Source organism: Centropristis striata, chromosome 13 (assembly GCF_030273125.1).
Source record: "Centropristis striata isolate RG_2023a ecotype Rhode Island chromosome 13, C.striata_1.0, whole genome shotgun sequence".
Classification (NCBI taxonomy): domain Eukaryota; kingdom Metazoa; phylum Chordata; class Actinopteri; order Perciformes; family Serranidae; genus Centropristis; species Centropristis striata.
In genome coordinates this window covers 9,282,272-9,304,694 of record NC_081529.1, presented here as the reverse complement: position 1 = coordinate 9,304,694, position 22,423 = coordinate 9,282,272, and the positions used below count along the sequence as shown (strand labels likewise).

The window sequence follows — 22,423 nt, the reverse complement described above, 5'->3', positions numbered from 1 at the left end:
TAATTCACAGCAGCATCTTTGCACTTTTAAACCAATGCATTCTGCTCAGATGAATCAAACCCATTCAAACTTTACAATTAAATATAGAAATGTTCTTTGAGGAAAAATCCAGGTCAGTAGAAAAATGTCACCACTTATTATCATTCTGAAGGCAAACTATTTAGAGCATTTAATGATAAAGTGTGATGTCTGTTTAAACCAGCAGCGAGGGAAAACGGCTCTGTGCTGTTGAGGAAAAAGTGTGTCATCTTGTTTATTTTCCTCTGGTTTGCTGTCTTTTCCAGCCCATGGGGCGCGATGATAACAAAAAAATATTGCGGCGTCCACGTCTCACAGCGGACCTGCCCCCCAATCCACCGAGGGACCACAAGGCGCTTGGAACAACATTTTTGCTCAGAGGGAGAGGAGCAGAAGTTACAGCCTGTGTGTTAATGATGGCTCACTGGTGATTCCCTCACATGTTTGTTCAGATTTTGGCTTTGCTTATACACACAGGCACAAATCAAACCCTCCATTCATTTTCCCCCCACTTGATGATGTCTCATCTTCCAGAACTGATACTGGCCCGACACTCTGACACACAACTGGCCTTCATTTGTGCTATTTTTGATCCTTTTGTGTCCCGTATCATCCTGAAGAAATAAATCTCCCTCCAACAAAATTCTCATTAATTTCCCTCCATAGTGCCAACTCTATCATTGCTCTCTCTGTGTTATCCGCCGTGTGTATCCACTAAGACTGGATAATATTTGGACAGGTGTTCCTTCATACACATTCACTTCAAGGGGTCTAGTGTGCTATTTCATTGCAGTTTCATAAAGAGAGAAGAAAAAAAAGCAGCGTATCCTGGCTGGTGGATTCTTAAGCTGGTGCTGTATACTGTAGTCTATACTGTATGTGTAATCCCTAACAATAAAAAACTGTTTAGCACCAATTTTCCTTTACTTTTAAAACCTTCTTTTTTCCTGTTTCAGACAACTGTGGAGGCCACATCTGGAAGACAGATGTAGTCCCAGAGCTTGTTCTCTGCCTTTGACTCTCTCTCTCTCTCTCTCTCTCTCTCTCTCTCTCTCTCTCTCTCTCTCTCTCTCTCTCGCATTCGCTGCTTCTCACTCACTCTCTCTTTCTCGCGTCTCTCCCTCCCTCCTTTCTCCTTTTGGGAAACATGAGAGCTGGGTTAATTCTCTCTCTCTCTCTTTCTCTCTCCCTCCCACCCTGGCTGGACCACCCACATTCGGAAACGCCTAGCTGTTCCTGAGGCAGAGCCGCCGGCAGTTTAGAGAGACAGAGCGAGAGCAAACGAGAGAGAGAGAGAGCGAGAGAGAGATGTAAGGATGGGTTATGACTGACGGTTTTAGCAGAGTATCAATTACATCAATGTCAAAGCCATAACCTGCCATTGTGTGAGGAGGAGAGTCTGGGAGAGAAGGCTGCTTTAGTGCTCAGCTGAGTTCATGCAGCACGAATCCTGGGATCTTCTTAATTATATCCGCTCATTTCATTTTTCTGCGTATCTGATCTGCTTACTAAAACATGCTTCTTAGAAAATAAGCCCCCTGATTGAAGCTCGACACCCTCAAGTTAAAGAAAAGTCTCCATAACTTGATCACACTGTGTAAACATCAAATGTAAAGTAAAAAAAAACAACCTCAGAGACATTATAGTTATATGTACTTGAAACAGCAGTTTTTATTTGCTTGGTAAGCAGTAAATAAGTATCTCTCAGTTCACCTCAAACATTTAAAACGTCTCTGATATAAAGGTCAATGTCTCCACCATGTGGATGATTCTGAGTATTGCCTCATTACAAACATTTTTTTTTAACATCTGTGCCACTCTCACAAAAGTCTTAAAGGGTTTGAACGTTGTTTCTGATAACCATTTAAATGGTTAATAAATGATGTGTCATTTCTTCATAGATCACTAATAATCCACTCATGAGGAAAATGTGTGTGCTGCCAGGTTTGAAAGAATTTGGCTGGTGTTTATCCATAGACAGTATGACACTAGCTTTTTATGTTAAAGTTGACAGTACACTGCACAGCCAAAACAAAAGTCACACACTCTTAATATGTCGTTGGACCGCCTTTTGCTTTGATTATGTCATGCATTCATAGTGGCATCATTTCGATAAACTTATGCAATGTCACAACATTTACACTACAGGCCAAAAGTTTGGAAGCAAGATCAAATTTGTACAAAAAAAGATCATAGTTTTATTGCTATACTTCGCAACAAAATAAATGTGATTATTATATAAAGAGTCACTTATTAGAACACATTTTGACTATAATTATCAGGTCTGTGTAGACTTATAAATCTGAACTCTTGTTTCTTTACTCAGCTGCCTCATTCTAGCCATTTCTGTGGGAACACAGTTGAGATTTATTGGGATTTTAGTATCCAAACTCTCAAAATCCAAAGAGCTAAAGTGAATAATGCAAACTGTGATTTGTTTTTTACTTTTACACTAAAGTTATGACTCTTCCAAATCTTCTCAACCCTAAAACTAAGTCCTTCTTTTATTTTCTTAACATTTATTCAGCAATGGTCTGGTAACATCAATGTATACCTGAAGGTAAATTCAGGAAAATGGTTCAATTCAATAAAGGTAAAGACTGATCGTGCAGTAAACACATGCAAATATCCAAACAATACATACTGGTTTTTAAGAAAGACACTGTGAACAGAAAATTTAAGTTGCTTCCAAACTTTTGGCCTGTTGTGTATTTCTGTCCAGAGTTGCATTACTTTTTTTCGTGAAGATCTTGTATTGATAATGGGGGAGTTGGATCGTTGGGTAAAGTCTTCTGGAGCACATCGCAAAGATTCTCAATAGGGTTAAGGTCTGGACTCTGTGCTGGCCAATCCATGTGTGAAAATGATGTCTCATGCTACCTGAAACACTCTTTCACAATTGGAGCCATATTAATTGTGTTATTACCTTGTATCTTGGAAAATGCTGGTCATTCAGTGTATTCAGGTAGTCAGCTGATAGACCTGACCAACTGAAGCAACTCCAGATCATAACACTGCCCCCACAGGCTGTAAGGCACTGGGCATGATAAGTACCTGGGAACCACCAGAGGCCCCACGATGCCATTTTACGTGAGTCATGATACGATATTATGGTGATTTTAAGCATTTTGCGAAATGGTGAGTATTATGATACAATATATTGTGATTTAACTGTTTAACTGCATTTTGTGTCCAGAAAATTAAATTCAATCAAGAATTGTTTTGTCAAATAAGAGAAAATTCTCAGTCTATTCATTACAATGAGAGTCAAACCCACAGACTGACCAACAAAGTATTCAGTCAAACTGAACTCAACTGATATCAAACATGTATGGACGACAACAACTGCAGCATTTTATCAAACTTTACTCAACTTTAAGCTTCACTGCTCTGATTTTTTTTAATGAAACATTAAAAAAGACTAACTTTGCAGCATTTTTGACAACTTCCCAACACAATATGGTGCCTATAGATTCCTTAGATCTTCTAGTTTCATATAATGCCAGTGTATCCCAGTATATTTCTAAATATGAGCCCGCTTCGGCCTCCGAAAAGAAAAAAAAAGCAGAAAACACTGATGCCCGCTAGCTGTTGGAACGCTAAATATCGATACTTGGCGGCCATGAATCGATAGATTGCCACTCAAAATATAGTGATGCTATCCTGTTTCGATTTTTTCCCCCACCTCTAATAAGTACATCACTGCATCTGTTGAACCCCTCACCCCTCACTTATGCTCCCGAGCATAGTGAAACTTTTTTTCCGATTAGCCTCACTGATAAGTGGTTTTCTTAAGGCTACACAGCTGTTAAATACCAATCCCTTGAGTTCTTTTGGCATTGTGTGTGTGGAAATAGTCTTACTTTCACTATTTAACATAGCCGTGAGTTCTACTTTTAGGTTATTGCGTTGGACAGTTTTAATTTTAGTATTTTAGAGTAACATCTTTTCCACAACCGCAGGATATGTCCGCAGGATATGTCTTCTGACATGGTTGTTTTAGAAATGAAAAGCTACTCACTGCATCAGTTAGGCTTAAATAACTTATTATAACAGCTTTAAAATGATTTTCGTGCCACACTGATTTTCAATATGGAGGATGGTTCCTCTTTCATTCCCACTCTGTGCCACGATGACCTGTTCTTGCACTATGTAAATTTGGTAAGTGGGTACAAACTGCAGCAAGAAGCAGCTTTAAGGAGCTAACACACCATCAGCTGGGTTACTACCTTTGGTGAAGATTTTCTGGTTTTACCTATAATGTCCTTCGGCTGCCCTGCCATGACTTCCGGTGATCTACAGAGTTTCTAAATGGAAAGTAAGCTTTACTAACCACGAACTGTAGGGTATGCTTCAGGGTGTTGCTACCTTGTAACTGACTACTGAATCGTGTATTTTACTCTAAATCAGAACATAATTTATGTAATAAATAATCCTGCTGTAATGAAGAAGAGAGTGAGAGCATAAACTCATTGGAAAAATGCTTTCTGAGGTAATAAATCATGTGAGGAGTAGGGTTATTATCGCATAAAATCAATCAATCAGTGGAGGCGCCCCCTGCTGGCCTTTAACAAGAATGCAGGCTTAAGGCACTTCACATTGTCTCCACTTTTAAGGCCCAGATGTTGCCACTTGCACTAATGAAAGGGTTTTATTTTATTCAACCTGGAAACCCAAATACTGTTCTTATTAATGGGTTGTTAGCAGTGGTGGAAAAGCATAAAGATCTCTTACTGAAATAAAATTACTAATACCACACTGCAGAATTACTCCACAACAAGTAAAAGTCCTGCATTTAAAACTTACTTAACTAAAAGTACAAAGTATCAGCATCAAAATGTACTTAGAGTATCAAAAGTAAAAGTACTTGTTATGCAGAATGGACCGACTCCTATTGTTATATTTATTCCATATATATTATTGGATTTGTTTTATTTTCTCAAGGCAGGGCTCATTTTAACTAAATAATAATGTTATGAGGTTTAATTTAATGTTAAATCAATTTAAATTGATCATATTTGTATGTAAAAATTTGACCTGTCAGCTAAATGTAGTGGAGTAGAAGTATAAAGTTACATAGAATGGAAATACTCAAGAAAAGTACAAATACCTCAAAATTGTACTTAAGTGCAGTACTTGAGTAAATGTACTTAGTTACATTCCACCAATGGTTATTAGTGATCTATGAAGCATGGTTTATAAACCATTAATAAAGCCGTTAGATAATACTGTATGCTTTATTAAAGAGTAGTGCTCTGCTCAGTGGTCAAGCTTAGATACTGTTGTGACAGATGCTAGCTGCTAAACTAGTAGCTCAGTAATACAATAGTGTGCTGAACACAGTGAACAAACTTTAAGTGCAACTCAATGCATAATACATTCATATAAGATTAGCTCTCATTTAGTTTTCTGTGTTTTTCTTCTCCCCACCTCAGTAGCCACTGACCCCACAGTGGCACCCATGATACCTCCAATCGGGCCCCCCACAAACAGGCCGACCAGTGCTCCCAGCAGGGCCTCCCGTCTCATCACTCTGGGCAGCCACTTGATCCAGCCTGTCAGCTTCTCCCACAGGCCCCCGAGAAAGGAAGGAGCAGCAGAGACACTGGAACAGGGGAAAATACTATCTACATCCACATTCAGGTCCCCGACGCTCCTCTCTGCCTCTTCCCGGACCGCCTCAATTTCTTCTTCTGTGACATCATCCTCTGAGTCCTTCGTCTGTCTCACCAGCTCCAGCTGCCTCTCTCTCACTCTGTCCTCAGCTTCCTGGTACAGAGGACAGCTGAAGTGTTGCGTCCCACTCTCTCTCACCACCTGCTCCACCTTCTCCAGCAGCTCCTCCACAGCTTTCCCCTCCGCCGGGTCTCCACTGCGGGTCTCCAGGGTGTGGTAGCGGTCGCCACATGTTCCCACCAGCTCCTGGAGGTCCTTGCGCCATGTGATCAGGTATTCCTCCAGCTGCTCGCCCTCCTCCAGCTCTTCAGTGTGGGTGAAGAGAACAATGGTGTGCATGCTGACTGAAGAGGGGCCAAGCAGCTCCTTCAGGACGTCCAGCGCCTTGGCCTCCTCGTCGGCTGGCTGGTTCACAGGGACACACAGCAGGAAGGCGTGTGCTCCAGGGCTGGATAAGGAGATAAAGGAGGATATGTGTCTTCTCCTCTCCTCCGGGTCGCAGCCTGAGCCGAACCAGGCCGGACTGGAGACGACCACCACCTGCAGACAGGGGGCAATGCCACAACAGCTCACAAAAGTGCATTAATGTTGCTAATTAATATGCTACTGTAACAAAATTGAACAATAGACAAGTGGAACATTGTATTTATTAAACACAGTTGCCCATACATTTAGTTTTCAGATACAATCTTCTGTTAATTGTGGTTTGATTTTCATTGTGATATGTTTGGAAGAGATTGATTAATAAAGTTTTAAGAAGATATACACTTTAGCTGTCAATAATTAATCACATTGTGACAATCATTCCATGGAAAGAGATTAAAAAAATATTTTATTCCAACTTTATGAGCGAACTTGTATTTAAGAATTAAGAAGAAACTGGAATAAAAGTCTGTTTTGTCCTCTTTTTTTTTTTTTTACAACAGATTCTATGGAAGTTTTCCTTTTGGTAACACTTTAATGAATGGTGAATTGACAGTTAAATAAACTTTATAAAATAGTTATTAAATGTCAACAAACAAATGAATTAATAATGAATAATGTTAACTGATTATTAGTTATACTATAATTTATGCTTTTTTAACAGTTTATTACTGCACACATTATAACATCCCATATAGACCAGTTTGGAGTCGAAGTCATGGCTATGGCAGTCACTGGCAGTTGCATGCGGTGGTGTAGTTGCATGTGGTAGTGGGAAAAAAACATCATATTATGGGATGTCCAAAAATGCCCCCTCAAAAAAAGTCATACTATATAGCAGGCCACTTTTTGTCAAAAATGGTTCAAATTTAAAAAAGCTTAAAAAAGCTTAAAATGGATCTATTATAGTCTGTTGATACATATTAGAGCATAATATGAACAGAAATTACAGTAAAACACCATATTATGGAATGTCCGACTGGAATGTGTCCATTTTTGTCAAAATAAAGTCAAATTTTAAAATGCATAAAAATGCTACAAATGGCCCCATTATACTCTGTTGATACATGTAGAAGTATAGTTTGTCAGAAAATAGCAAAAATAAATAAATAAATAAAAATAAACATATTATGGGATGTCCAAAAATGACGTATGTTGATTTTTTATCAAAAAAGGTCAAATTTTAAAATGCCTAAAAATTCTTGAAATTGGTTAATTAGTTTTTTGATACATACAAGAGCAAAATATGACCAGAAATGACAGAAAAACACCATATTATAGGATGTCCAAAAGCTGAAAAAAGTCATACTATAGTATGTCAATTTTTGTCAAAAATGGTCAAATTTTAAAATGCCTAAAATTCTAGAAATGGGTCAATTATAGTCTGTTGATACATGTAGTAGTATAGTTTGTCCAAAAATAGTGAGAATAAACACCATATTGTGGGATGTCCAAAAATGACCCCCTCAAAAAAAAGTCATACTATAGCATGTCGATTTTTGTCAAAAATGGTCAAATTTAAAATGCCTAAAAATGCTTCAAATAGATCAATTATAATCCATAAAGGTTTATAAACACGTTATCCTAACACACCTGCTGGTTTCCACTGGACAGGAAGAGTATGAAAAACTGTTATATGTAAAGTAGCTATCAGATACAATAACAATATAATTACCTCTGAGATGCAGTGCAGTAAAAGTATAAAGCTGCATAAAATGGAAATATTCCAATAAAGTACACGTTCCTTGAACTTGCACTTAAGTACAGTAAATGTCCTCAGTTAACTGGTGTGTACCATAAACTGTATATAAATAAGGTGTGTGTACCTGTCTGCCTGCAGCCTCTCCTCTGTGTTTGCTGCACTCCTGGATGGCAGCAGCCTCTGTGCCCTGCGGAGTGTCTTGCAGGCTCAGGATGGTGCTGACTGCTGATCTCTTGCCTGCCCCTGACCGGCCCAGCACCACCAGCCTCAGCTCTGCTCAGCAGGATCAGGGCGGAGAGGGAGACACACAGCAGTGGGGAAAACCCAACACAGTTATGGACTCCATGCTGTACTTTATTTGTATGTAGGGATGTGTGTATGAGTGTTTTGCCACCAGAATGGGCTACACAAGTTTACACATGAACTAGTGGCATTTCATGACAATGTAAATTGTTCAATCCTTCCCCTAAAAGTGTCAGACTATCTGTTGTTTCTGTAGTCAGCTGATTTAAATGCTGTGTCATGAGTCCGTACAGTACCATGCAGCGGGCAGCGCCCTGCAGCTGCCAGCTCACATACCGTCAACACACACCGGGATCCGCCCGCTCACTTCTCTCTGCTGTCTCACACAGCTACAGATGTTGAAGATATATATTTAATAACAAAAAATCCACCAACCTGACTGCGCAGCGGATTGTGACATTCCTGCTCCTGTTCACTGCCGTATTTAGTGTTGAAGCTCAGAAGATAGTCACACTTCCTAGTTCCTGTCTGATACTGGACTCAGTCTGACTTCCACAGGGCTGAACACAGCTCCATCTGTGGCCGCTGTAAGGCGTCTCACACCGGGGCCCGGGGACCGCCCAGGGTCCCAGATCTAAGCACTCAACAGTTTTATAATCATCTCAGCGCACCTGCTAAAAAAGAAGCGCCGATAAAAATCGATCCACCACCATGGACTTAAGTTTTACAGTTTTTCTCAGTCACTTCGGTGCATTTTTCACATCATTATTCACATTTGCATAACAGTTAGTTCAACCTCCACAACATTTAGTCATTGGTGCTCATATAAAATTAATAGTCCTCATTTCATTGCTTTAACTCTTTAACCCAAATTACAACAACACTGATTTTGGTGCATTTTTGTTTTTTGTGCGGTGTCTTGCATGCATTTTTTTAAATTTCTTCAACCAACACCAGTTGTCATGATCACCACCAAATATTCATTCATTTTCAGCGTTTTAGCCCTTTAAACGTCTTAATGGTTTGTATACATGATGCCAGTTTTTGCAAAGAAAAATTAAAAAAAAATCTGAATACTAAATACATTTCTTCTTTAGGTGATTGGGCTATTTTAGTATAGCTGGCATATGTCTGTGATAAGCAGTATTATTTTTGATGCACAGCATCAAACACTGCAGAGCTCCGTAATACAGCAATAATAACCCTTGTGAAAACCATAACAAAAGCATGCATTTACTCAAATACAAATACGGTAAAATGGCAAAATCTGGTGGAAAACAGTAAAAACTACAATCTAAAGCGCTCTGGATTAAAATCCCGATATAACAGAAAGCATGACTTTGTATTGTAATGGCTGTGGGATCAAAAATTGTGGTTTTAATGGGAGCATTTTTGTCCTTTAGGGTCTGAGTGTCTGTGTTTTGGCGACATAGACCTATCATAGCAGCTGAAACAGAACCTCCATAACAAAAAAACAAGCTCACACACTTGCTGAATTGTGTAATATGCATTAACAACCAAAATGTGGTTTTAAATTAAACATTTAAAAAGCCAACAATGACACAAAGGTTAGACCCTGTGGTGCTTTATGAGCTAAATGCTAATAACAGCACGCCCATAATGACAGACTGATGTCCAACAGTCTAATGTTTACTGTTAATTTGGCATGTTAGCATACTAATATTTGACACCAAGCCTCATAGAACAGCTGAGTCTGATGGGTAAGTCATTACAATTCAGCCTTACGAGGCACATTACACTACAGTCATGGAAAAAATAATTAGACCACCCTTGTTTTCTTCAATTTATTGTTCATTTTAATGCCTGGTACAACTAAAAGTACATTTGTTTGGACAAATATAACGAGAAAAACAAAAATTATTCAAAAGAGTTTAATTTAAGAGCTGACATCTTGACATTTTCCATGTTTTTCTTGATAATAACCAAAATCATTATCAAGAAAACCATGGATAGATATCAGCTAATGAGCTATTTTTGTTATTATGTGTCCAAACTAATGTACCTTTAGTTGTACTAGGCAACTTGAGGAAATCATGGGTGGTCTAATAATTTTTTCCATGACTGTATAAACATGGCTCATGACAATCTCCAGACAGTGGTGTGAGAGGAAAATATGGAGGATAACCAAAGTCATCAGGATTCATCCTCTGGCCACCATGAATAAATGTGCGTACACATGTTTGTGGCAGCCATCCAGAAGGCTGTTGAATATGAAGTCAGTACTGACGTTGTGAACTGACCAATGCCATCATCCTTGGAGCCGTGCTGCACACACAGCTAGTAACAACAGTAGAAGCTGAATTTGGAAACAGTTTTAATGTAGCCATTTTGTTAAATGCCTGACAGTGATTTTTTTGAAGAGCTCCTGATTAAAACAAGGTTGCACCCAAAGGTGTTTTCTAGCACTTTTCTACAGAGCAGTCGAAACCTAAATGCTTTATGTACAGTAAAATATCAAATGTATAAAACAGCGAGGCATGACAGCACTTTTTACATGGTAAAAGAAAAACTGAGCTGCTGTCATGTATATTATGTTAATGATGATGACCGAATGACTTCCTGTACATTTCAGTAAAAAAATCAAATACGCAGACATGTGTCATTAACAGTCAAACCCACCTTACCGCGAAACAAACGCACACACACACCGAGTACAGTACACACACACACTCATTCACACAACAGCACACTGTACAGTAACAATAAAACTAAGATGACATGCCGAGAAAGACCCACGTGTTCAGTAAAAGGTTTCATTTAAAAATATAACAATTAGAAAATTAAGAGAACAAGGTTTTTAAAAAAATACACTTTAAAAACATGTTGACACTACAAATATTTAAATTTTCAGATGCCAGGTGGCTTAAATTAAAGTCCAAGAGTCACTCCTGTAAAGGACCACTGCAGTCAAATCTGCTGACTTCCCTCCACTCTGATTATCCTCCTAGTTTCCTCACAGCCCGGGCATGATGTAGGCAATGTTGTCCAACGTATTCGACTGAAAAATAAGAGGGAGCTTTATGAGAAAACAGCAATAATATAATAAAGTGCACATGATTACTGCCAGGTATATAACAAATGTAGGCCTGTCACGAAAACAACATTTTGAGGACGATATATTTTCCCAGAAACTATCCTGATAAACTACACTGTCCTACAAAGTCTAACTGCAGTAACTACGCAAAAGGTAACACTGAGAAAAACTGCTTTAAAGTTTTTTTTTAATGTTTATTCACTGGCCAGCCAAATGGGTTATTGGTAGGAAAGTGATATGACACTTATTTCTACATGTATTGATGATGTAATATTTATGTTTAAAAATAATGATGATTTATTTGACCTTTGACCCACAAAAATGTAGTTACTACATTACTGTAAAAGCTTCTAATAGTAATGATAAACAGAGTGCAGTAACAACAATGTTGTGGTCTTCTTTCAGCTTTTATATTTTGTTTTCAATGAATAAACATTTTCAAATTGATTTTGTTATCAGTGTATTTAAGAGTGTTTAACAACTCTATTCAAAGATCTGCATATTTTAGACTTAATATTATAAAGACATGTTATATTTTAGTCTTAATATCATTTCATCTCACTTTTTTTACTTCATCACTATCTAGATAATAATTTCCCTTTCCAATAAACTCATGATTTCTATTATTTTTATGTTTAAATTAGTATATATATCCAAAGCAGACGATGGTAAGTGCAATTACTGCTTGGTTTTGAGTTGGTTTTTGTGGTTTTTATATAATTATTTCTCTGAAATAAAGCAAAATTGAAATCTCAAACTTTGTCACAAGATAAAACAGACATCAAGGGGTTCATTTTTAGTTATAACTCAATTTTGACCAAAAATGTAGTTAGTAAAACTATAGTAAAAAACTATAATTAAAACTATAACTATAAAAAAAACTATAGTATCTTGATGTCCTTTTAGGACCATTTTATGCCACTGATATAACTATATTAGAGCATAATATGTTTTATGTTATATGTGTATACATGCATATTTTATTTTGGGCTGACAGTGCATATGACTTGTTTTATTTTGTCTTTTTTTATTTTTATTTTATCGTTCTATTGTCTACACTTTAGAAACTTTGTGTTTGCTAAAACCGTGCTATATAAATAAAGTAAATTGGACTGGATAAAAATCCAAGTACATCCTTTTCCACACCAATGAACATTTTAAGAATATTAAAAACTGGAATTGAAATGCTTAAAAAAATATTAAGATATCCTAGATAAATTAAACATAAATAAACTACAATCAAAACAAATAAAACAGACTTCTCAGGCTCTGAAAAAAAAAAAATTATATAATTTTATATTATTATTATATAGGGAAAGAAGCAGCACGACTGGCGAAAATGTTGATGGTTTATGTAAACAAACACACATGTAAACGTTAATGGATCGAGTCCAGAGAAAAAACTATCGTGTCCTTTTTATATATCGATGATAAGTCAATATAGTAGTTATCATGACAGTCCTACCTAAATGTATACAAAACTGCAGTCCAGCTGAAAACACCTGCCTGACTATAATGTATAAAACATGTATATATGCTGAAACTTTACCAGGACGTTTCGAGGACATCCATTTAGCTGTGGAATCTGCGCTGTGAGACAGGTCAGCGGTCCCAGCGCACACAGGATGGAGTCCAGGAGTACAGACAGGCTGCCGGACACCGCCACCATCCCCTGAGAGACATCAGTCACATGATCACTCATTCCTCTGCATTGTAATCAAACTTTACACCTGACACTTCGAACAGAAACTGTGGTGCTCTGGTTACATTTCTAAATATCACAATTTATGTTTAAAGTAATTCATCAAAAACTTCTACAAAGTAACCAGGGGTTGTTTCAGGTCAGGGTAAGTACACACTCCCTGCCAGGTCTATGTGTACTGAAAACACCTGATAAGAACAAATTCTAAGTATCACTGCATTACAAGTAAAGGAGATTATAGAACAACTGCAGCCATGAAATGAAATCATGCACAACAATTGTTAAGTTCAAAAGGCTAAAAAAAAATGATATGCTAAAAAAGTAAAGGTTACAAACTGGATGATTACGTTCTTGTAACTGCCTTCTGTTTTGTTTTGTTGTTGTTTTTTGTTTGGTCGATTGTTTTCCTTGCGAGAGTAATAGAAATTCTCAGATCTAAATTGTTTGATATACTATAGTTGCCTGATAAGACAATAAATAAATAACAATAATAATAATGATAATATATATTTATTTCACATTAACTGGCTATATATAGAGAAACTATCTTATATGAAAGTGCTGAGTACCAGGGGATAGGCCTAGAGAAGTATTTTTTACTTCAGCCTTCTCCCTTTTTTCAGACCAAAATGACAAGGAAAAGCGTAGTGAATATTAAGTTAACTGGTTCTTATATCTATCTTATTACTGAGACGGGGCAGATGCATGTATATGTATAGGGCTATATATTCTGTATGTGTGTAAATCTTTACATGTTTATATGTACATCTGTATAATGGTGTCTATGTAAGTATGTGTATGTATACGTATATGCATCTAGCCTACGTTGTTGTAGTTTATGTTGTTGTATATTTTTCAGTTCGAAAAGAAGAATTAATGAAATGAAAAAATTAAATGAAATCCACTACACATTGGCCTACAAAGAAAGCATGTGCACCGTAGAAACTTACCTCCGTCTCCTGTAGCCGATGTCCAATCAGGGACAAGGACTCTCCCAGCAGCTGGAGGTGAGCTGCTGCATCAATGGGATCAACATCTGGGACTCGTGCTGGGGACAGGGACAAAGTGCCGGGCGCTCTGTTCGGTGACACTATCCCTGTTCCTGTTCCTACGACTTGAGACCAAACACAAATTAAACACGACTGTTATGAAAACTGACAGGATGTGATAAATGTTCAGTCGGTTGGGAACTGTTGTAAGAATGAAAGATACCTTTGCTTTTGCTCTCCGTGGCACTCTTGTGTTTGACTGTGGTGGCTTCAGCTTTGTTCTGTTTGTGCTGCAGATACTGAGCTTTCTGCCTCCACACCTGCACACAACAAACAGTTAGAGGGCATTTTTAAAATACAAATAAGGATGGGCGTTTGGAAGAAACCTGCCAACTCGAGCATCTATAATGTTAACAATCAATTAATCGATAAATCGCAATGTTTTTATACATAGTCCAGTAAGTATAAAATATGCATACATATATATATGTATAATTTGCCCATGTATGCATATTTTATACTTACTGGACTATGTATAAAAACATTGCGATTTATCGATTAATTGATTATATATATATTGATTGATTGATTATATATATATATATACATATATATATGTGTACAACTATGCAAAAGCCTGTTTTGATAATGGACGTTTTTATTTTGAAAAGACGAAAAGGGACTTCCTGTCGATCGTAAAACAAACTCAAGTGAGATGATACTGTAAAGATAACCTCAAGGAGTTCAATGTTTTATGTTTTATCCCCTGAAGAGGCAAGAGGTTAGTTTTAACAGTAATCTTGCATATGTAAATGTGTTTTGTGTTTAAATAAGTTTTTGATAAAATTAAACCTTGTAATTCATGCTAGCAACGTTTGATACAGTAAGCTAGTTTTGCTCCAATTAATACTCTTGTATTTCTGTGTGTTTTATAATTGTTATCGCAACTTTCAGTTTGCAAACTGAAGCTTTATCCAACTTAATTCTCTGCGTATTGGTTTAATGACGTACGGCTGGAGAACTGAACGCTCAGCTATGTTTCAGTTCAGTGAGTTCTGATACCAGTCATAGATAAAATTAAAATAAAAAAATACCCAGATCGATTAAAAATTCAACACGATCGACCAAATTCTTAATGACCATTAATCACTCGTCGATTAATCATTCCCACCCCTAATTACAAATAAGGAAAAAAACATACCAGTTTGTCTTTCTCTGGCATCGCCTTCCATACTTCTGCCAACTTTTTGCTCAGTTCACCAAACACTGTAGATAAGACATACAAAAAATGGATTTTAAGTGATATTAGAACAATATGTCAATGAGTGTCATAACATACTGTATAAGATAATATTACCCACCCAGTCCTGGCTGTTCTGCATTTATGTTGACCCGGTACTCTTTACAGAACACCTGATACGCTGATGTGTTCTTCTTCTTGGGCTGAAAGAGGACAAAGAAATGAACCAATCACGCAAAGGGAAAATAAGTGTGGTAATCGTATCTTCAGTATCTGCAGGAGCTTCAGTACAGTTGTTGATTTCGTGCCAACAATTGTTTGAGATTTTTGGCATACAAAGCTAAATTTCCAGTTCAAGTGTTTTGCAACTTTAGCAACCAACTCAACAGGAAATATCACTGAACCGAATCTTTACCTTGTCTTTGTCCTTTTCGTGCTTCTCACGATCTTTCTCCTCTTTCTTCTTCTTCTTCTCTGTCACGCCATCGTTTCCTTGATGGTGGTGTGGCGGGGGGACGGGGGTGCCCATGGCGTACATTGGGCCGACGGCGCTGTGAGTGACAGTGGGGTGGGAGTGGCTGTGGCTCCTCGATGAGTCCCCAGAATGTCCTATGATGAAGATAAAGCCATGGTAATAACACTTCCATTTGATCTTATTAAAAATATGTTACCAAAACAAGCAAAACAGCATAGGAACGACACAACAACAGTGTAACTGTTATGTGTTTAACGAATAGTAAAGTCACCTCCGAAGCTTTTGCTGTGCTTCTTGTCCTTCCCACTTTTCTCCTTGTCTCTGTCTTTTTCTTTGTCCTTCTTTTTCTTGCTTTTTTTGCTCTTCTTCTTCTTCTTTGACAGGTGTGTGTATGAATCGTCTATAACCAGTTCACCAGCCTCCAGTTCACCTCCAGATGAGGAGCTATCATCTCCCAGGCCACCTCCATAATGACCTGTATAACAGAGAACACAAGAGGGAATATTAAGAAAAAACAAACAAAACATGGGGGTTAAAACATTTAAAGTGGTATGGTACATTAAGACTACATGTATCTGATACCACAACTAATAATTTAATAATTATGAGGGGTAAATAAAGTAAACAATTCCCTATATTACTATTGTCTATGAGACAGTCCACTCATCATGGATGCACCAATTAACCCATACTTGTATAATATATATAATTGTCTATTTACTTATTTTGTCACTTTTTGTATACATGTTTACTTTACATATATGCAGGGTTTCAGCTATATTCATTTAATAGCAGCGGCACGCCAACAAAGCACACTGTGGCCAGTCAGCCTCCACTGTTTTCCCGGTGCTTGTATTTACTAAACGTTACGGTAACAGTTAGAGCTGCCTTCAAAATAAAAGCAAACACATGTAACTTTCAAAATAAGAGCACATGGATGTGTTAACAGAGTCCACGACAGAATTGACAAGAGGACAGTCAAAATAAGATGCCTTAGATAAAACATAATCCTTATTCTCCTTTATAATAATGCATTAAAATATGCAATAATTAAGATGGAATCGTGGCATTAAAATGTGTGAGAGGCACCAAATTTAGGCTTTTAGGGCAAAAATGTTTTCCGGGGGAGCATGCAACCGGACCCTCCTACTTTGTTCGGGTCCCCCCATTAAAGTCTCAGAAACTGCTGTGGGAAACACTGGTTCTAACGCTTGTTTTGCAGTCGAGTGTCATTTTCTATACTTTCTAAATTGCTAATTGATATTTACACATGCACACCATCCAGGGGACAAATAACCCTTTACCCCTGCTGCTGAAAGAAATCCTAGAGGAAACACTGTATATGTTCTTTTTGTTTGCTGATTATTTGTGCACATTTCTTTAACTTGCTCAGTTCATTCTGTGTTAACTGTTTGTCGTTTTTCTAATAAAGTACCTGAGAGCAATGTAAAACCGGACTCAAAGTCCTTGTGTGTTGCACACATTCTTGGCCAATGAAGCAGATTCTGATTTTCATATTCAGCTGAATCCATTAATTGTAGTTGTTCTATCTTATACACTTTCACTTTAAATTACAATAACTGAGCAGCTATACGTTATATTTTATACACTTCAAAGTTTCTGTCTACTTCTTAGTCTTATTGTTAAGTGTAAACAGTACATGCATTGAGAAACATGAAAGTTGAAAGTTACACTGTAACTCACATTATTTAGGTAGCAACATGTCTCTTAAAATCATGTAAGGTCACTTGATAGACGCTTCAAAAGACAATTTCATACCAAATAAGGAGTTTGCAATGCACTACGACATGGGTGTCTAAATGAGTCAACCCATTAATCCCCTGAACTGCCTTCAGTTCTCAGTCGATTTGTTTCGACGGCAGGTCAGATGCTGCTCCCCCTGCTCTACCACAGAACAGAAGCAACTTAGATTTGCCAAATGGTTTATCTGCTACAACTTTCTAGTACTACTGGGTAGTACAAGAAGCAATTATGGGCTAAAACATCAGAAATGTTGAGATAGAATTGCATATGGGACATTTTTTGTCAGATGCTGTGGCCATTCCTGCAACAGTCGCTGCTTAAAGTCCCTCATGAGACATGGGGAAGCGCTAACATTTAGCCAGACTAACAAGGCTGACTGAATGTGAGTGCAAGTGAGTGCCAAACATCTCATCTTATGTCAAAATGGCATTAATCTGCCCTATTTATTGGCCGACCAATTAACCAGTCTACCACAAGTCCATTCCATACTACTGTATGTAAGCTTACATGCAGCCTTACCTTCCACCTCCACCTCTTTCCCCACTACAGGCAGCGGATCTCGACTCTGCTGTTGCTTCTTCTTGGGCACCTTTGAATGTTGCATCCTGTCTCTATCCTTCTCTTTCTTTCCACTTCCTTTGGATGAGTGGGGCGTGAACGGAAAGCTCTCTCCTTCCTCTTTCTCTGGCGACATGATGAGCTTCATCTTCAGCCCGTCGGCCTCACGTAACGTCAACGGTTCCTCTTTTGGAGCTCCACCGTGGAACAGAGACGACTTTGAGGAAGAGGAGGAGTGCTTTTTGGAGGAAGATGACGATGAAGAAACGGGGCGGGAGTGAGAGAAGGAGTGGCTCCCTTTGCTTCCACCGCTGCTGCTGCTCTCACGCTTGCGGTCCTTGGAGGAGTGTGAGGAGAATGGTGGGTAGGAGGGTTTCTTGTGTAAGTGGGGGCTGGGGTCAGAGCCTGTGGCCAGAGGGGAGGTGATGGCCTGCAGGAGGCCCATCGCTGTGTCTGTTGGGTGGGAGGATGAGGGGGACGAGAGAGTCGGGGAGCGGTCTGCCGACTTGTGCTTTTTTTTATGGGGAGGTGGACCTGAACCATCATGATCTGAAAAGGAAAAGAAAACATGTAAATACTGTACAGCTAGAGTATTTTTTTATTAATTTAAAAGATTATTACAATATAACAGACTCTCACCTCTGTAATAATAGTCATCACTATGTTTCTTCTTCTTTTTGTGTGAGTCTCCACCTCCAAGCATGAACAGTTCAGCATCCTGATTCAGAATGACAACATTACTTTCCAATTATCAATTTATAGACAAAGTAGTTTAAAATACCTGTTAAGTCTGCTCTAAAAAACAGCAGCATAATATCTTTAAAGTTTCTGTCATACTAAACCATGAGGTCATCCAACATGAAAAAATAACTTACCTTAGGCCGTTTCTTGGAAGACTTCCTGACCTGAGCAGCAATCTCCTCTTCCTCCCTCAACAGATCCTTGTACGACCTCCTTTTCTCTCTTTGGCTACGACCAGCAACAAGGCCTCTGTCTCCTTCCATGCCCATATCTGGAATTAATTCATATGGTATTATAATCCCGCGATGGATGGATGGATTGGATTGGATTGGATGGATTAAAATCCTTAAATTAAAAGTGCACTGCACTCAAAGTTTGCGGGACGCAGGTTTCGCTGCCCACACTGCAAAAAAGGTGTGTCTAAAAACAGGATAAAATCACTAAATCTGAGGGAAATGATCTTGCTGCATGGACAGATAATTTCACTTGACAAGATTTCTTAAATTAAGATTATTAAATCTAGAAATAAGCATGTTGAACACTTAAAATAATAAATTAACTCTTAAAACAAGATAAATTAAAGCTGCAAGCAGCGATGAACTGGCCCGAGCAGAGTGCACTGCAAATTATTTGTTTCTTACCAAGATAAAAAAAAACCTTTAGATTTAGAAGTGTTACATAATAATAGTTTGGTACTTTCTATAGTATCACATGTATAATAAATCATAATTAACATCCCATTGTGAAACATGTGATATCTAAAAAGTATCGTAGTATGGATAGCTTTGACAGCAGTTATGCTTAATTTTTCATTGTGCTTTTGAATGCAAATTAATGTATGCTTCATAAGCCTGTAAAGTAGGAATACAGTAAAGTCCCATGCAGTCTATAGGTTGACCTTACCCATTCCTCCTTTATTCTTGATCTCCTCAAAAGCCATGGCTCCTCCTTCGTCAACACGTTTATTTGTTACACTATGTCACTGGCAACATAAGGCAGGACACTGACCTGTAAAGTGAACACAGAGAAAAAAGTAAGTTAAAAAAAATGATGGTACTGAACATATAGCTATTCTGGGCAAAAACGAAGCAGTTTGTTGTAATACAGTAACAAAGTGGAAACCTTAGCCATATATGCTTTTATATTATGCATATTTTGATGCTACCTACACATCAATAGCCGTAACTACACCTAAATAAACAGCAGGTACTGGGTAGCTCTCTCTGTGGCTGTGACAACAAATGTATACCAAAGGAAATTTATTTTCTATTCTCTTTACATTTTGATTTCCATTGATTGTTGGTGTAGACCCAAAGCAATTTCTATTCCTGAATAATAAAAATGTGTTGCTTACATACAGCATCACATTTGATGTTATTTTTACATTTTAGTCAACTAAAATGTGCACCATAGAGTAATAAAGTCTAAGGCTCGGCATCTTAACCTCTGAATTTTGCCAACATCAAGCCTAGTTTTGAGTTTTTCCTTCACTTCCAAATCTCCTGAGATATTTTTGGTGTCCAGCCTCTCATTTGCACTTGGTTCCTTGCTGCATTCTAACTTAACTGATAACGTAAAAACAATGAAACATTGTAGACATCATTAAAAATCATCAGAAATTTTTCAAATAAGTTATGAAATTCATAAGTATTACATTCATTATTACATTCATACAGTCCATTTCCTACTCACACAAATTTAAATAGTGCATTCTCAAATGGTACTTGAAAGATATTTTGCTATTCAGCTTGTGTATATTCAGTACATTATGATCTATTAGTATTATGGGGAGGTTCATTTAGACGTAGTAATAATAATAATAATAATAATAATAATAATAATTCATTTTATTTAATAGGGCGCCTTTCAAGGCACTCAAGGTCGCCTTACAACATGGATAAAACAATGCAGAACATCATACACATCATACAATCTAAACATCAGTAGGCTGTTTCATCTCCATAGTAAGGCTCAAAATAAGGTATGCGGCTCCATTATGATATTTTTCTCTTTTTTTTGGCTAACAATGGCTCTTAAGTTAATAAAGGTTGCTGACACCTGTCCTCCACTGATCTGTCCCAGCATCCCTGGAGCTGCAGGACATAAAGGTCTCAAAGACCAGCTTCTTCTGGAGGAAAATTACAAGTTCCGTTTTAATGCCATAATGTTGTGGTCTGTCACTTACAGAAGAGTACTTAAAAGATAGCTAAACAAACTCCCGCCTACTTTCATAAAGATACACAAACACACCCCCCTCTCCATTCACTTTGACTCCTTAGCTGCCCAACATTTCCAGCCCTTGAATGCGCCTCGCTGAGAGTGCTGGCAGTTTGTCGGTGAGAGCCACCAAGGAAACGCCGAGGCTTACACCCACAGCTAGGCCGCGGTCGCCTCAAGTGCATAAAATAACGTGGCAAACATGCATTTAACTGTGCACATGTCTTCTTCTCCTCTGGGGTGATAGCATGTGTTGTTTACAAACAGTAAGAAGAAAGGAAATAATGTGTTTATTAAATTTTACTACCTCTATGGGGTCTCCAATTTACGCGGGTCCGGTCGCCATCTTTTATTATCGGCAAGCAACAATACGTGTCGACGTAGGGGAGGGGCTTCGGTAGAGCAGCCAATCGGCGTCGGGGAACTATAGCCATAGTATCAATGCAAAAAGTAATGTAAGGGATCCTACTATGCAAAATAATAAAAGGCCTCTGATTTAATGTTATTAATGAAATAACTAAGTATTAAATTAAATGTTTGAAGTCAGTTTATCCAAATGCACATATTATAATATATTGTACAATATATCTATATCATATCTTGTATATGTATGTGTGTGTGTATGTGTGTGTGTGTATGTGTGTGAATTACTATATACTGTGATATACAACTATTATTATACTAGCCTTTTATTATTATTATTGTTATATATTATATTATCATATTATTATTATTATATACTGTACTATTATTATATAATGTCTAGTCACAATAACATCATTACCATCATATCATCAGTACAATTATTACCATCATCTTGCCACTGTACCTTACCTACCAACTTATCTTCTTTTAACTTCTTAAGTGTCCTTGTTCTGTTCTATTCTGTGTTTTTTTCTATTGTTTTTATTTATTCTACCTCAGTATTTTATTCTACAGTATCTTATTGTACTTGAATACCGGACTGCTGTGACAACCGAATTTCCCTTCAGGGATGAGTAAAGTAATCTTTCTATCTAACTATCTATCTATTCAACATGCTAAAATATATTTTCTCCAATGTGCAATATCTGAAAAAGTCAAAGTACTTACAGGAAACAAACACAAAAAATATAATATACTATACAATATATTATATATTAATATTCATAATAAATGCCAAATTGCAGAAATGTATGTAAATAATGTGTATAGAATGTATGTATTTGTCTTATTTTTTATATTCTTTATTCTGTCCTCTATATCTATGTGTCTGTATCTTGAGCTGCTGTGACAACTACATTTCCCCACTGCGGGATAAATAAAGTCATATCTTATCTCTTATCTTACTGTCTACACAAATGTGTTTTATTTATTTAGTTTTTCATATTTTGTTTATATTTTAGCCATATCATTTTAATCAGATTACATTGCTATCTTTTTTACCTGTGTGATTTCTTTATCTAATTATATTAAAATAATAAAGTTATTATAAAATAATATTTAAGCACTGTTGAAGGAACACGAGGTCCAAATTTTTCATTGCCAATGGCTGCCTCTTGTAATTGTTGCCCACATGATGATTACAAAAGCTCAAATCATTCTTTACAACATTGTACAAAAAACAATATTTTGCAGATG

At 37.4% G+C, this 22,423-nt stretch overlaps 2 protein-coding genes across 2 annotated transcripts; both read right to left on the bottom strand.

Moving 5' to 3' along the window:
- Positions 1-3,077: 3,077 nt before the first annotated feature.
- Positions 3,078-8,619, bottom strand: si:dkeyp-69e1.8 (uncharacterized protein LOC100001340 homolog). Its single transcript, XM_059348881.1, has 3 exons — positions 8,498-8,619; positions 7,944-8,092; positions 3,078-6,234 (listed from the first exon to the last, which is right to left on the bottom strand). The coding sequence occupies exons 1-3, from the start codon at positions 8,520-8,522 to the stop codon at positions 5,416-5,418; spliced, it is 993 nt and encodes a 330-aa protein (XP_059204864.1). The 5' UTR covers positions 8,523-8,619; the 3' UTR covers positions 3,078-5,415.
- A 1,761-nt stretch (positions 8,620-10,380) lies between these two features.
- Positions 10,381-21,198, bottom strand: hmgxb4a (HMG box domain containing 4a). The gene is made up of 13 exons (XM_059348162.1): positions 21,111-21,198; positions 19,490-19,594; positions 18,721-18,857; positions 18,485-18,563; positions 17,807-18,394; positions 15,795-15,998; positions 15,464-15,657; positions 15,170-15,251; positions 15,010-15,074; positions 14,032-14,128; positions 13,770-13,933; positions 12,667-12,789; positions 10,381-11,081 (listed from the first exon to the last, which is right to left on the bottom strand). The coding sequence occupies exons 2-13, from the start codon at positions 19,524-19,526 to the stop codon at positions 11,037-11,039; spliced, it is 1,815 nt and encodes a 604-aa protein (XP_059204145.1). The 5' UTR covers positions 19,527-19,594; positions 21,111-21,198; the 3' UTR covers positions 10,381-11,036.
- Positions 21,199-22,423: the final 1,225 nt, after the last annotated feature.